This window comes from Corythoichthys intestinalis, chromosome 5 (genome assembly GCF_030265065.1).
Source record: "Corythoichthys intestinalis isolate RoL2023-P3 chromosome 5, ASM3026506v1, whole genome shotgun sequence".
Taxonomy (NCBI): Eukaryota; Metazoa; Chordata; class Actinopteri; order Syngnathiformes; family Syngnathidae; genus Corythoichthys; species Corythoichthys intestinalis.
In genome coordinates, this window is record NC_080399.1 from 49,722,452 (window position 1) to 49,739,080 (window position 16,629).

General features: G+C 40.3%; 1 protein-coding gene across 1 annotated transcript in view; it reads left to right on the plus strand.

Moving 5' to 3' along the window:
* The window catches only part of plekhg7 (pleckstrin homology domain containing, family G (with RhoGef domain) member 7), a 42,050-nt gene that overhangs the window by 5,990 nt on the left and 19,431 nt on the right, over positions 1-16,629 (plus strand). The window contains exons 3-9 of the mRNA XM_057835880.1: positions 1,897-1,919; positions 5,457-5,569; positions 12,746-12,786; positions 13,090-13,194; positions 13,550-13,699; positions 13,921-14,016; positions 14,197-14,295. Coding sequence (XP_057691863.1) covers positions 1,897-1,919; positions 5,457-5,569; positions 12,746-12,786; positions 13,090-13,194; positions 13,550-13,699; positions 13,921-14,016; positions 14,197-14,295 — 627 coding nt within the window. The remainder of the gene's footprint in view (positions 1-1,896; positions 1,920-5,456; positions 5,570-12,745; positions 12,787-13,089; positions 13,195-13,549; positions 13,700-13,920; positions 14,017-14,196; positions 14,296-16,629) is intronic.

Sequence of the window (16,629 nt, forward strand, 5' to 3'; positions counted from 1 at the left end):
GCACTCTGCAATCGGCCATGGAATGCCAAGTGTACTGTAAAACAAGGCATCTTTCTTGTTTTTGTTTTGTTTTACTTCTTCCAAGCTTATGTTTTCATCACCCTTTGTTAGCGGGATTAGGAAATCTTGACTAATTTCCACTAAACCATGTGTACTGGCACATGGGCCAAGAAAAAGCATTGGTAGCTGTCCAGATCAATCGTCAGACCTTTTCCCCTCCAATAAGGCTTTTTTTTTTTTTTTTTAATCACCAGTTGAATGGTGAATTGTTTAATGGCAACACTATGAATTAGGATTATTAAACATAAATTAACAATTGACCAAAATAAAAAATTGACCTCACAAGCCAAAACTCAATATTGGGGGGTGGGTAGGATTTACTGTAATGGCGTACCGCACGCAACACGTCACTTCCGCTCATTAATATTCATGACGTTAGCTACTGCTGCTAAGGGGGGGGGCAAGCTCCCATTTGTCCCCAATAGTAAATGAATGGAAATGGTGTACAAATGCGTTGTTTACAGAGCTAAACCTACCAATTCTGTTCGAAAATGATGTCCCTGGTGCCAAATTAAGTGATGTAGAAGAACATACAAATGTTCAGTTAAAGATATGGCTTGAGTGTCGAGAGCGAAAAAAGGGAAATAGAGCCGAGCTCAGCCAGAGGTAACTTTTTTTTAATCGATACCTTTTTCTTGTGTATATTGCCTTAGGCCACTGACAATGACATCCTCCTGTTCCGACAATCTATCCTTTATGACCATATGCCCCGTCTTTCTTATATATTATATCCTCTGGTTGCCTTTGGTTTCTGACTGTTCTTGGGGGCAATTTACATTGCTATTTTTTGTAGCATCGCAAATACTACTCAGTGAAGCCAACGAACACTTTTAATTTTTTCAACATCTTAAATTTATAAGTTATAAAAATGTATATATAGATATATAAATGGCTTACCTCTTCAGGGGACGCTGTGGCAGGCAATGGGTTGGGATTTTCATTTGTAGGACCATGACCCCAAACAAAATGTTAACTGCAAATGGAGGTGAATGACTACACCTTGCTGGCGTTAAACTGGTCTTTCGGACGTCTGCACAAGCTAATCCATTGTTCACATTTTTTCCTTTGAGTCTTTAGTTTCGGTAAACATATAAAGAAAACATCGTTCATATGTGGATGCTCGTAATATCTAAAATCGTTTCTACAGGTTCCATAGCAGCAATGTTTGATCGGCATGTTCGTTTTTGAAAGATTACCAGAGAAAATTAAGATATATATATTGGTTTGTATGCGAGGGCGTGTCTATAATGTCCCACTTACGCTTTACGATGCCACGTCACAGTCTAAAAATAGCATTCGTGCTGTACGCTATTGTGCATGTTTTGTATTCTCTGTCCATGCAATATTTAATGGTAAACCTTTCAATATAAAAACAAATGGTCTGAATAGAAATATATCATTGTGTTTTTTAACATACACAAAAACATTTTTGTCCATCTGTAGCCTTTCAACTTAGGTTTTTTTAAATAGTAATTCCTTGATGCTATGAACTTGAAAAAAGATGGCAGTGTTTAAGAGAACCTTTTCATGCACAATGGTAAATGCCAGGTCCTGTTCTCCCATCTTTTGTTTGGCCAACTTTTGAAAGAAATGTGTAAACCTGGCCAAGGAGAGCAGTAGTATGGTTGCTAATGAAAAAGGGGCGTTGCTGATCTTGACGGACACGGGAAGGCGCAAGCAATGCTTTCAGGGATGAGCAGTGTGTTTCACTACAGTGTACTGTGATCAAGCCTGCAAATCTCAGTTTGACATGTGCTATAGAGGGAACATTTATTTCCCATTTCAAATTTGATTTTGAAATTGTCACGGACTGACTGCGTTGTTCTCTTTTTGCAGGAGAAGGAGCATTGCACTAATAGGTGAGTGTTTTGCATGCTGAGTCGGCATCATCTACATACACGCTTTGAGAGAAACTTGTTTGACTATCAGGACTGTGTGAACATACCCTTCCACCTTCCTTTTGAACAGTCTTAATTGTCACGATCAGCTTGCTCTGTTATGACTGGACTCGGGTACAAAAAACATAATCGGCCCCATCTTGTTCCAACACTTTGGGGGCCTTGCCTTATGTCAGCGGGCATCCGTGAACAAGGATGATGGGACTACTGGTTTAAGGAGCCCCATTGAGCATTCTTTGTCACACATGTCTTTGTTAGTGGAGCACAGTTAAGTTTTGAGAGTCCCATGGTTATGTGTGGACTAGACAAACCCTCATTAATGCTGTTTTCGCTTACCGCCACCCACACCCCTCCTAAAGGGTGGCAGGGCTGTTCCCCGGCTGGATAATTAGGCTGCTATTGTCTCTTTAATTTCACTTTGGCACTGAGCCTCTTACAGCGGCCAGGCCCTGCAAATGCTTTGGCGGAGCTAGTTTTGTTTTCGTGCATCATTATTTCTCTTGTTGCGCGGTGAACAAAGCACCCCTTTTTACACGCGCCTTCATTGAGCACAGAGGAGGCTTTCTGAGTGGCCACAAAGCAATAGCATGTCATTGTGAGGACGTTTCAGAATGAAGCACACGCTCTGACCTGCTTTGCCGGCAGTGTTTGTGCCCCTGTTCCAATCTCATTAGCCCTGTGTCCTCTTCAGGTGCCGCTGCCCACTCACTGTTATCTCGTTTAACGTTGACTCAGTATTATTTTACCTGCAAGGATCAGTTTGCAATGTCACAGTTCAACAAGAGTGAATGCCACTAACTTATCTGAGTGCACCGATTCCAGCCTGCAGGCATTTGTGCTTGCTTGACAACCGAGCTGGTTCAACTGCAGAAATGTAACCTCAGAGCTTCGCATGTCCTAAGAGGAAGAAAAAAATGCCCACTACTGATTTGCATGACGATATGGGCCGATACTAACCAGGGGTTTACTGTCGTTCCTCTTTTTGTACTTCTCGTTGTGTTTATTGTTCGACTGAACACTAAGACGAATGGATTTGATATGGGTTGTACTTCATTAATGTAAGAGTGCGTGTTGCTTTAGTAAGGTTGTTTACATGACTAGATACAATATCTGCTTTTATCAGTTGAAACATTTGTCAGTGCGAGGAAGTGAAACTGCAAAGTGCTGTCAAGGGTCACTGGTTCACTGTAAGACTGCTTAGATCATTGTGTAGTGGCAGTTCTCACAATAGCATCTAGCTACCCAAACACCATTTTCAAATGGAAGCTAGCAAAAAAATACATCCTCTGTAGAAATGTTTAGTGAGTGCTGAACTAACCTGTTCTTCAGCTCAAAAACTGGGTTTACAGTATGTGTGAAATGGCGCATACTAACTCCATAACATGACAGAATGACAGTTGTTATGATATGCTCGTTTTTTACTCCAACCTAATCACAGCAAAAGACAAATTCCCATGCATTGGAACACTTGAACAGTAGTTGCATGAGTTTTGCCAGAGGCAAAATGGCACACTTGTTTTTGTTTTTTCTTTTTACTCCCAGCCATTGACGTGCCTTAGTAACTAGAGTAGCTGTGTAGAGAGACCAAAAGGACATATTGGGTGAAGTCTGCAACCAAAGGCCAGAAAAATACCATTCTGCTTCATGGTTTGTATTCCACATGTGTTGTAAATGGCCAATTTGCTGCACATTACCAATGCTATTTCACTGGCATTTGAAGAAAAATAATGCATGGAATTTTCTTATATCCTCCTGATATACAGGACTGTCTCAGATAATTAGAATATTGTGATAAAGTTCTTTACTTTCTGTAATGCAATTAAAAAAACAAAAATGTCATACATTCTGGATTCATTACACATCAACTGAACTATTTCAAGCCTTTTATTATTTTAATATTGCTGAATTTGGCTTACAGCTTAAGAAAACTCAAAAATCCTATCTCAAAATATTAGAATATCATGAAAAAGTATACAAGTAGGCTATTCAACTAATCACCTGAATCATCTAATTAACTCGGAACACCTGCGAGGGTTTCCTGAGCCTTAAAAACACTCAGCTTGGTTCAGTAAACTAAATCACAAGTATGGGGAAGACTGCTGATCTGACTGCTGTCCAGAGGACCATCATTGATACCCTCCATCAGGAGGGTAAGACACAAAAAGAAATTTCTCAAAGAGCAGGCTGTTCACAGAGTGCAGTTTCAAAGCATATCCACAAAAAGTCTGTTGGAAGGGAAAAATGTGGCCGGAAACGCTGCACAACCAAGAGAGATGACCGCAGCCTTAACAAAATTGTGAAGAAGAGCCCCTTCCAGAATTTGGGGGAGCTTCAAAGACAGTGGGCTGAAGCTGGAGTCCAGGTATCAAAAGCCACAGTTCACAGACGTGTCCGGGAAATGGGCTACAATAGCCATATTCCCATGGTCAAGCCACTTCTGAACTCAAGACAACGGAAGAAGCGTCTGACTTGGGCTATGGAGAAGAAGCACTGGACAGTTGCAGAGTGGTCCAAAGTCCTCTTTTCAGACGAAAGCAAGTTTTGCATTTCATTTGGAAGTCAAGGCGCCAGAGTCTGGAGAAAGGCTGGAGAGGAGCAAAATCCAAGTTGCTTGAAATCCAGTGTGAAGTTCCCACAGTCAGCAATGGTTTGGGGAGCCATGTCAGCTGCTGGTGTTGGTCCACTGTGTTTCATCAAGTCCAGAGTAAATGCAACTGTGTACCAAGAGATTTTAGAGCACTACATGCTTCCATCTGCTGAAAAGCTCTATGGAGATGAGGATTTCATTTTCCAGCATGATCTGGCACCTGCCCACAGTGCCAAAACCACCAGTAACTGGTGCACTGACCATGGCATCACTGTCCTTGATTGGCCTGCTAATTCCCCTGACCTGAACCCCATCGAGAATTTGTGGGGTATAGTTAAGAAGAAGATGAAAGACACCAGACCTACAAATGCAAATGAGCTGAAGGCCGCTATCGAAGCATCCTGGGCATCAATAACACCTCAGCAATGCCACAGGCTGATTGCCTCCATGCCACGCCGGATTGATGCAGTAATCCGTGCAAAAAGATTCCCAACCAAGTACTGAGTGCATCAATGGACATTTTCAAATGTTTGATTTAGTTTTGCTGTTATAAAATTATTTTTTTACTTGGTCTGAGGAAGTATTCTAATTTTTTGATATAGGATTTTTGAGGTTTCTTAAGCTGTAAGCCAAAATCAGCAATATTCAAATAATAAAAGGCTTGAAATAGTTCAGTTGATGTGTAATTAATCCAGAATGCATTTTTGTTTTTTTAATTGCATTACAGAGAGTAAAGAACTTTATCACAATATTCTAATTTCCTGAGACAGTCCTAAAGGAGGTTTTGCCTTTGTTAAATATATATAAATTAATAATATAAATTTTGTGAGGATATTTCACAGGCATGAGCCATTAAACACTTTGTTATTTCGCGGACAGAGCATTTCATGTTGTTTTTCTGCTTTCCTCAGATTACAAGAAAGGAGGCGAAGTTCTGTAGTTGTCAGCTTACCTGGCTTGGATGTTTCACCTGGAGACTTGTTTGTATCCAATGGAGCAGCTGATCTTCTCAACAACTTTTCTGGTAATAAAAGCATACCACGATACAAAAACAATGTCATCCAAACAAAATGAACACAAAAACACTGATTTTTAACATACAGTATATTTATTTAAACATTTTCTGAATGTCTCTCCAAAAGATTTGGATTGTAATTTAAGAGACACGGTATATCAATGTCAAAAGTGTGTCAAAAAGTCTGGAAAACAAAGGTGACAAGGGCGTACCGCAAGCAACACGTCACTTCCGCTCATTAATATTCATGACATTAGCTACTGTTGCTAAGTAGGGACAAGCCACCGTTTGTCCCTAATAGGAAATGAATGGAAATCGTGTACGAAGGAGATGTTTACAGAGCTAAATCTAACAATTCTCTCCGAAAATGATGTGCCTGGTGCCAAATTGACTGGCAAAGATGTGGAAGAACATAAAAATGTTCAGTTAAAGAGATGGCTTAGTGTTGAAGGCTGAAAAAGACGAAAAAAACGAGCCGACCGAAGCATAGCTTTAGCTTTTTTATCGACGCGACTGACATTGACATTATCCTGTTTCAACAAGCTATCCTTTACCATCAGCCCTGTCTTTCTTATATATCCTCTGGTTGTCCTATGTCTCTTACTGTTCTTGGGGGTAATTTAGTTATCTTTGTGTAGCAAATGCTACTCAGTGACAGCCAACGAACACTTTTAATTTTTTCATTGATAACACATCTTAATCCTATAATTTATTTACACTTCCCCCTTACTAAAGTTGTTTTCTTTTTATATATATATATATATAACAGAAACGGTAACTGTGGCAGTCAGATACCATTGTAATTCTTTTCAGGTCATTCATTGTCAGACAGAAGCAGTACGGCACAACGTTACGCTAAAAAAATAAGTTCAAAATATAAAAATGGCTTACCTCTTTGTCCTCTGAAAGACCATGTCAACCCAGAATAATGTTTACTGCAAATGAAACGTGAATGGATTCGCCGAGCTGGTGTTAAAGTCCGCGCAAGTTGATTCGGTCTTCACATTTTTTCCTCCCGAGTTTTTGGTTTCCGGAAACGTATGAAGAAAACATCCTTCATGTGTCGTAATGTCTAGAGTCGTTTCTAAAAGTTCCTAAAAAGCAATGCGTGATCGGCATATTCGTTTTTGAAAGATTACCGGAGAAAAGTAGCACTTTTTACGTTGGGTATATGCGAGGACGGGTCTACAATGTCTCGCTTCGGCTTTACTTCCGTTTTACGATGTGACGTCACAGTCTAAAAATAGCCTGCATGCGGTACGCCATTATCAGACATCAGCAATCAAGTTCCAGATTTTTAGAATTGTCTTAATAGACAAAAATGTTATACACGTGCAAACCATATTTATTTTTGAGCGGGAAAATATATTTTTGTATATAGATAGTGATTTTAAATAACTTGAATATCTTCTCCCATGGTAAGGGACGGTCAAACATGGCATGCAACTTTCTGCATGCATTGCAGGCGACCATCCCAAGTGAGTTAGATATCATTGACTTCCATTGACAGCTCTGGCAGTCACATATCCATGGAAACTGGAAAAGCTTGCAGTATACATTTATCTTCATAGCTTGTCCAATTTATTTTCCAAATCTTTATAGATTTTAAGTTTTTGCTCATTGGTTATGTACTCGGGCAGAATACCAATGATAATGTTACTGCTTCCACACAATATCTTATCAACCATGCTTTCCCTATTCATTTTTTTTTTTTTTTTTGCAATTACAATTTGCTATAACTTTTTTCCTGTCATGGATGTGCGTCATTTATCTAAAAGATTCACTGTGGTATAAAACATTGTTCTAGTTGGCCTCATAGGCGGAGTTTGAGTTTTGGGGCAGGAAGGGCACAACATGTTGATGAACCCGAAACACAGTTCCAGCAATAAAATTAACTTCCAAGAATAATTATAATAATAAGTTGAAAATAAGCGTTTTTGTTTCCCATTATTTTTGAGGGGAATTCTAAATCAGGCTGCTTAGGACAGCTATACTTTCCGCCAAGATCGTCATCCATTGAATATGGTACGCCCGCCGGTGTTAACAGGTGTTCTGTGCAAAATTGCAACTTTGTGTAAAAATGGTCATGAATACAGCGGTTACAAAGTAAACAGTACGAACTTTCTCTAACTAAAGGAATATTTACTTAGGTTTGATCATGGACGGACATGTAGAAAAGTTCTCCTCAGACACATGCTGCCATGATAGCTGCACACAACAACTGTACGCCGCTCTCTTACTGTTTACGTCCTCGCCATGTAGTTAAGCATTAATTTACGCCATATTTGTGTGGAACATGTATGTTTACGATGTTACTTGTTATTTAGCACCTGTGGATAACAACGAGAATCCGATTGAATGTAAAAGAGGGCTTATTCACCGCCACAACAGCTTTGGGAGCAAAATATTATAAGGGTGCAAAATTTGTTGTACAATTACAATTTAGTGAGGCACATTAAAACTCCGCTCACCATTTTGGCGGTGCAATCTAGCTTTTCATGGTCAACATTTTCAATCATTGGTTCTTGCTCAGTAGTTGTGGTCGCTTTTAAAAGCTTAGGTCTGAAAAAATTATGTATATCCATCTTGCCTCTTCGTTCCTCACGTGGTTTTGGCTAAGCAAAGCAAATGACTGTCTAAGGTGCTAGTTGTGTTACTTTGTGGGTTTCTTGAAAAAGACAGTGAAAAGGTTGACGTTTTTTACTGACATATCTTTAGTTACAGAACAGAAGCGAGGCATCATCAACATTAACTGTCCACTGGCGGGCTTTTTATCAGCTGTCTCGAGCTCGCTGCGTATCTCTGACTTCCGTGTGCTGTGACAAGCAGACATTACTAATCGAACATGCAGATACGATTTGCTCATATCATTACCAGTGTTGTTAATAACGGCGTTACAATATAACGGCGTTACTAACGCCGTTATTTTTTTCAGTAGTGGGTAATCTAATTAATTACTTTTCTCATCTTGGCAACGCCGTTACCGTTACTGAGGACGGAAAGGCATGCGTTACTATGCGTTACTATATTGGTCGAAAAGTCTGAGGGAGACGGACTCACCGAGACGAAAGAGCAGAGCAGGAGCGGGGAGGAGGCAAGAAAGTTGTGACGCCGAGCAAACGCGATGCTAGGTAGCTCCAATAATTCATGTTGTAGCCGATAGCCGACAAACTACGCCCGCATGTTATGGTAGATATGGTAGACATGGTAGACATGGTAGATATCACATGTACTGTATATAGGCCTGTCGCGATAACAAATTTTAGTGTGCGATAATTATTCTCATAAATTATTGCGATATGCGATATTATTGCGCCCCCCCCCAATTTACAATAACACAGTGTGAATACAGTATATATTAATAGATAAAGTACACCCATTTAAACACGATTAATATTTACTCTTAAATTCAAATATACTTTTTAAGAAATCACAACTAAAAACAATAGACCCTGCCTCTTAAGTAAAAAACAACAATATTGATACCGCACAGAAACACAGAATAAATAAAATGTGTTTAATTTAAAAAAATTGCACTTAATAACTTAAGCATTTAGGAAAATGAAAACATTTCCCGTCATAGCTTCTGCAATGGTGTTCCATAGGAATGCAACGATACAGTTAAGTCATGGTTCGGTACGAATTTTGATATGGGGGACACGAATTTTGAGCCGATTCAATACATTTAATGCTCTGTAAAAAAAAAAAAAACGTTTTTTTTTTTTTTTTTGCTAACGAGCAAAAATTAAATTGCCATCATATAAACATGCATTTTAGTGCATAATATTTATGTGCTTACTTCTTACTGATATGAAAAAAAATTGTATAAAAGTGCTGAGAACAATCTTTACTGTTTGTAAAGTGAGGCAGGGCACACCGTTGATTTCTACAGCTCTCTTAGCAGCTAGGTTTACTACATGAGCAAGACATCCTATTTATGGTCCGAATCCATCTGTGTCACGTACTGAATTAACAATATTTGCAACATTATCTATAGTCACTGGTATGGATTGATTTGGACTTCTTAACCTCATGTGACAAATGACTGATGACTGTTTAGAATTCTAGTATATGGACTACATGTCCCATAATCACTCTGGGCTCACGTAGCCAATGGCATGGACCGTAGCACATCTAGTTTGCCATTTCATGATATCTAGTGTGTGCGCGCAAGCATATGACGGCTTTCATAAACAGGACGAGTTTGAAGCACAGCGCTCTTAATTTCATTCTAGTGACGGGATCTGTCGTTCACTTGAGTAAACGAATCCATTCCGGTTCGTTCAGTAAAACGATTCGTTCAAACGAATCGTTCAACGAATCGTTCGCCCCCCTCATCTCCCTCCCCACCCAAATGAATCGTTCGGTTAGTGAACGGGAAGTGACGTTGCCGAACGAATCACCAAAGACCGCTTCGCAGTATAACTGAACGGGAAGTGACATTGCTTGGTCCCTCCCTCTCTTGCACATTGACCACTCGTCGTAGTTTCAGAAATGAGTGACAGGCGATATCATTCTGCTCTCAGAGACAGCCTCGTCTCCCTCCCGCTGCTGCAAAAGCGAGGGAGGACTTCCGCGTCGTCTGTCCTAGTTCTATGGGCTCAAAGTCATGGCTCGTGCTTGCATTTCGAATTAGGACACGGTTAAACATTTTCCTTTTGAGGGGGAAGTCGGGGTTTGGGGTCGGGGGCGCACGGACTTTCTTTAGCATGATCTTGCTCACATATACAATGCTGCTGCTAACAGCCAACGCGGCATGCTTGCTGTCACGAAAATAAAAATAAATCGAAAGTTTAATTTCTAATTATGGAACGGCCAACACATCATATTAACCTCTCGCTCTGTTGTATTTTTGTTTTTTATGATTAAGATGATCGTTTTGAATTTTTGCACTGGTATTAATAAATAAAATAATCCGGTCAGCTCCCCTGTCGTCCCCGCATCTCAGATCGTCAAATGCTGACGAGAAATAATTGTTTGCTTTATGATTTCGCCTTTCTACTCTTATTAGTCTGTTAAGAAAAATGTAGACATATTGCGACATCTCCCGTGTCCGCGCGCTTTGTTTTTGGGGCGCTTGAGTAGCACATGATGGACGGATTGACATAATTTGTCAAACCAACCGACACCCTCTGACACGAAAAAAAAAAAAAAACACTCGGAAAAAATTGACATGTATATACAGTTTCATTGCAAATCAGTATTATGGTGATCATACTAAATATTATTTTTTTTCTGTGCACATATGAGGTACATATCGCTGCCATGAAGCCTCCATATAGTGACAGTTCTCTGCCCGCTTCACTGCCGTCACGCGACCGCAGCTCAGGTTTTGCTTGCCTCGTAGCTACGTGTGTTTTAAATTACTGTAAATTTGATAGTATATCGTCATAGGCACAGTCCCGAGTCTGTTGAGAAAAGTAGAACACTAAACCATGCTCGCTAGATTTGTGTGGTGTTTTTGTCTTTTTGAGCAGCATTTGATAGGCTCCACGTTAACAAATATGTGACAAAGTCGTTTCCTTTCATTTTATGACTCGTTCACCGCATAGTCATTACTGGAAAGTCAAGTTAGCAGCAAGCTAGGTCAGGAACCGGAGGACCGAATCACTGAACGGGAAGTGACAAAACTCAGTCTTTCCCCCCTGCCTGCACGCTGGCTGCTTATTGGCCACACGTGGAAATGAGTGACATACGCCATGATTCTGTTTCCGCTCCCTCCCCTGCCCGCGATGAGGCTGGCGTCTGATTGGTCGTGTGCGATGTCAGAAGACGCTGCCGCTTGCTCAACGCCCTCCCACGCAGCGAACAAGCGCCACCAACTTCATAGAACGAATCAGTGCAGATGGTGATTAGTTCGGTCTCGTTCACCCAAACAATTCGTTCAAAAAGAACGAATCGTTCGCGACCGATACAACACTATTTCATTCAGCTGTTCGTTGTCAAAGTGAGGTTATTCGTAGCAGCCAAGTCGGTAACAATGTTTTGGCGGACTTTGTTGTAAATATCCAGCGTTGTGCCGAAAAATAGCCGCCCCGCGTGAAATGTCACTCCTGACGGGAGCGCCCACACGTCAACAACACCGGCGCGCCATAGATGGTCCACAGTCACTCCGGAGCACTGACACGGCCGGTATACGTTGACCAATAGGATATAATGGGAACGATTGGCTCTGGCACTAGTTTTTGCCGGACCTGGAACGAAGATGCATTTTGCGCAGTTGGTAACGAACTTTTAACAGCACGTCTGCCGCACGCGCACACACACGTGCACGTGAGGCGATAAATCGCAGCGGAAAAATTACCGCCTTCATTTTTATATATCGCGCGATAAATGGAATTATTGCATATTGCGACAGGCTTAACTGTATATAGATATAACTAGATGCAAAATGACAGCCGCCATCTTAAAGCAGTAGGCTTTTTAGGACGGCTCTGTTGTAGAGAACCTTCCTCGCGAACCTAAGTAACTTTTTATCTAAAATACTTCTAAATCGGCAAAATCTTGATTTGAATCTATCTTTAAATGATGAAACAGTTTTAAAACTTTCATATGTCGAAAGTAGAGAGAAGGGAACTAATGCAGTAATGGGAATAATTTTAACAACTTTTAACAGTTGATTCAGGGTAAAGGGTAAATAAGGGTAAAGAATTGGGCTCGGGCCAATTGTACCAAAAACCTCCACAAAAAACTTCACATAGTATGGCCAATGTATTTTTTTTTTTTTTTTTTTTTTTTTTGAGGGGGAAAAAAAAAAAGTAATTATCACCAATTACTTTGCCAAGTAACTAATTACTCTTACATTCAGGTAATTGAGTTAGTAACGCAATTACTTTTTGGGAGAAGTAATTTGTAACTATAATTAATTACTTTTTTTCAGTAGGATTAACAACACTGATCATTACAATAGTCATATGATCGGTTCAAAAAATAATTTTGACCCATTATTAAAAAAAAAAAAAAATGTTCATTTCATTCATTTTTGTTGTTTGTTTTATTGCTTTACAACTTTTGTAGACAATATTTTACCTGAAAAATCTTAATTTTAAAATCGTATACTGTATAGGAAAGTGCAATGACAATTTTCGGCCACCAGCCCCTGGTCACCCCCTTAAAATCCGCTTCTGGTTGGCCTTCCTTGTTCCCTTTGGAATTGATCAATGTTTTATGGATTTATTTTTGCAGACACAAAAAAGTCAAAGTGGCCTTTTTCAAGGCGGAGCACGGTGAGTCTTATTTATGCTTTAGTGGGTGTTGTGAGTTTGTATGTGTTTGCTTGTTTAGGTTCCAACATTGTTCTCCCTGACCCATTTCACAAAGGAGATTAATATGGTTGGTCATTCCCCTTCTCATAGAGTTGGCAATTGGTGGAAATGCCCAATGTCAGTCTTGAGCCAACTTGGTTTAATTTTTGATCATGCAAGACTGGAACTGAATGTGAAAGGCTGCACGCTAGCACACTCTTTGTTTGGTTAACACGCACAATATAAGCTTGTTTAAAGTTTCGTTTTTTTATTTCCAACTTTCAGACTAAAGGGAAGTCCCAAGCAGGCACATCGGTGTCAGATATTGAAAATTTTCTCTCAACAGTACAAATTCAGGACTGGAGAAACTGTGACCTTCAAAAGTATAAGGTGAGAAATGACCTCTGTCAGCAGCATTTATTTGATGCTATTTGTTGTGTAAACACATCTCGCCGTGCTGCGTTTTACAATTCCTGTAATGTTCAAGTTGATAAACTACCACATCTAGATTTCTAATCCAAATAGAATCTGTGTTAAATTTGCTAATCTGAAATAACAAGTTTTGCGAGAACTGGATTTTCTTGGCTGTAACCATCCACCATGTAAATTTACACTTCTCATGCTTGAGTGGATGAGCATAATGGGATAAACTTGGCGGAATGGAATCGTGAAGATAGTTCTTCATCCTTTCACTTTCATTTCTATCTCTATAGTAGCAAATTGTTGGGATTTTTTTTTTGTGCAGGACTACTCCGTAGCAGAGTTCTTGCAGGACCAGTCCTCCCAGTGGTGTGCCACCTCTGAACCACAGGGCTTTAAAAGACAAGAGGCCATCTGGGAGCTCTTCACCAGCGAGTGTATTTACTTCCTGGATCAGCTCATGGTTCTAAAAGAGGTGATTTCATCTGCACAATGCCGGTCAAAGCACACACACGCAGGACCGCAAATAAACCCATGAAACCAAAAGAAAAAAAACACCTGTTGCTCTATTCTTTACATTGTCCTGAATTCCTGACTCTAAAGTCTTTTGATTGTGTTTGAATTAAAGCACCACCTTACAAACAAACGTGCAACAACAGTATGTCTGAGCCAGTCTGACTCCTTTGTTGTTTTCAGGTTTTTTTGGCCACGCTCACAAACCTTCAGATGAGAAGCTGCCTGGCTGATATTGATGCCTGGAGGCTGTTTGCGAACCTCAGTGAGCTTTGCTTGGTGAGCTTTCATGCAAACAAAGAAAGAGGGCCTGATAACTTTACACATGACACATCAATAAATCATCACCAACGTCATTGCATTATCAAGTCTGTTGTGTAGCATTTAATGACAAAGCTTGTGCAGTCAAATGTCATATATCGTGCATAGTCACTAAACAATCAATGTCCTTCATTGCAGGTGAGTTTTGGTTTCCTTAACAACCTCCTGCGCGTCATCAAGGATTCGTTGGACATCACCGATGGTAACCAAGCCACACTGCTGGAGCTCTTGAGCAAAGTAAGACTTGAGGCCACCGACACTTAATGATTTCTAAAAGTCTTTAACATTAGAAACAATTTAACATGTGGGTCGTAAAAATCAATTGGGAATTGAATTGGCAAGTGGTAGAAGCTGCCGGACATTGACAATTAAAATGCCACAATTGAGTCACAAATCAAAGGCTTGCAGGGTGACTCATGACTTCACATGGGCGTCTCCTCAAAGCATTTGACGTTACTTATTATATTAAATACATGTGTTACTTTCCTTTGAATGGGTTGGCATTGTATATCAGATTGTGCAGTTAGAAAAAAATGCCACAGCCATCAAGGGAGGGACAGACAATGCTGTGCCAGCAATTGCTACCTGTGTGTGCAAACACCTAGCTGTGATGAACAAAAATACATTGAATGACAAATCAAGTTGTGGGACAGGAGAAAGATTCAGCCGACTTGCATAAGTGAATTACACTGTAAGAGCATATGTTTAGATTTGACATTCAATACCCTAGTAACTTGCTACACAATCGGGATCTTTTTAATCAACTCTAAATGTGCGATCTATGGTATTTTTATATTTTTTTATATGCCTATATTTTAAACATGAGCCCATTTCACATTTAGGAAACCTGGGTAAAAATTGAATAACAATTTTGCCCATCTTTTTTTGTTTTGGATCAGCTTTCGAAAAATGCAAAGAAATCTGATTCAAAGTGATTAAATAAATATCTTTTTCTCCAAATTTAAGCAATTTACAGATCCTAAAATCTCTGAAAATGGCAAAGATGAGATATTTGCCTTTCAAAGGTAACCATGCCTTTATTTAAAAGAAGTTTTTGATCATTTATGGCAAATTGGCACCATTGCCCTTCTGCCTTTAGCAGCTTTATGTTAAAATGCTTGAAACGTCCAGGTGTAGGGTATTTTTACGATGTTTTCTCAATAATTATGGCCCAGTGGATCTGCTTACAAAAGCACCTTTAAAGACAATATAACCCTTTATAGGCTTGACTATGACAATCGTGTTTATTTTAAATGAATAAAGACCTTTCGTCCACATAAGTGTACAGCCTCTCCTAGTCAAAATGGGTTGGACGTCTAGTGCTATCAATGGCTGCCGATGAGTTAAATGAGTGCCCTATAAAGGTTTAGATGCTAAAGGCCGAGTTATGATTCTGCGTCAGACCTGCGCCGTCAACGAAGACCCGATTTACAACACTGCGCCATAGCCTCCTTGGGTCCTTCTTTTTTTTCCTGACTTCGCGTCGTGTCAACGTGTGTGATGTGGTGGAAATGGACTGTAATTGATCCGCTCGAACTGTTGTTTCCGGTTCAGTGCGAAATCACCGCCATTCTCAAAAATGATTTTTCTACACGCAAAAATGGACCAAGCCGACGAGAGTATCAACGAAGAGCAAGTACGACATCTTCTACAATGCCTCGCCAAGACATTATGAAGATTGCCAAATGGCAAGTAATTCACGGGAGGAGATTGCTGAAAATACGGGGCTCGAGGTCAGCCAGCGATTTAATTAAAAAATGGAAGAACCACCGAGACAAGTACAGTATGTGTGTGTTCGGAATCAAATGGCCACATGAAGCGGTGACCCAGTCGGCCAAAAACTGCCAGCTTTTTATCACTTTGTCGTATTTTTGGTCGGTGCACTTCATCATTTATTGTGTACATATGTTTGCTGTGAGTCTGTGACTTATTTACGTGTTACACTTCAAGTATATGAAGAATAATAACACAGGTTTTGTGTCAAAAGTGCTCTCTCAGTGCTTTTATGACAACGCAGTTTGGGAAATTCCATAGATGCCAAAAATCTGCTATGGCTTCCCACTGGCTGTTTGTAGGACACTGCAAACAAATCGGGCTGGAGGGCCTTGCAGACCTCGGACAAAACGCTGGACGCAGTGCTCGACGCTAGTTTGAAGCTAGCCGCTACAGCTAACTGGTTTCCACCCGAGGCTAGAACTCTCTATGCTGCAAACGTTGGACAGACCGCCTCCAAGCAGTCTACTACGTCGCCTGCGCCTCAACATTTGTATGATCAACATTTATTCAATGTTGATGAGCTGAAGTTCAAGCACATTCAAGCGTTCCATCTTGCATTGTTTATTTTTTCTCCGTTAAACTGCACAAGAGGAAGTCAACAAGCATGCCCCAAAACTGTACAAACATAACGCCACACCCCTCTAGTGGCTTGGCAGTGAATTAGAACAATGAGTCACCTGGCCGGAAAACGATCGAATGTCAAATGATGCCGTAGTCGCGGGAGCATAAATCAGGCTTAAGGGTGCCATATCTCTTTGAAGCTTCTGGTTTCAGTAAAACGGGCCACAAATATGG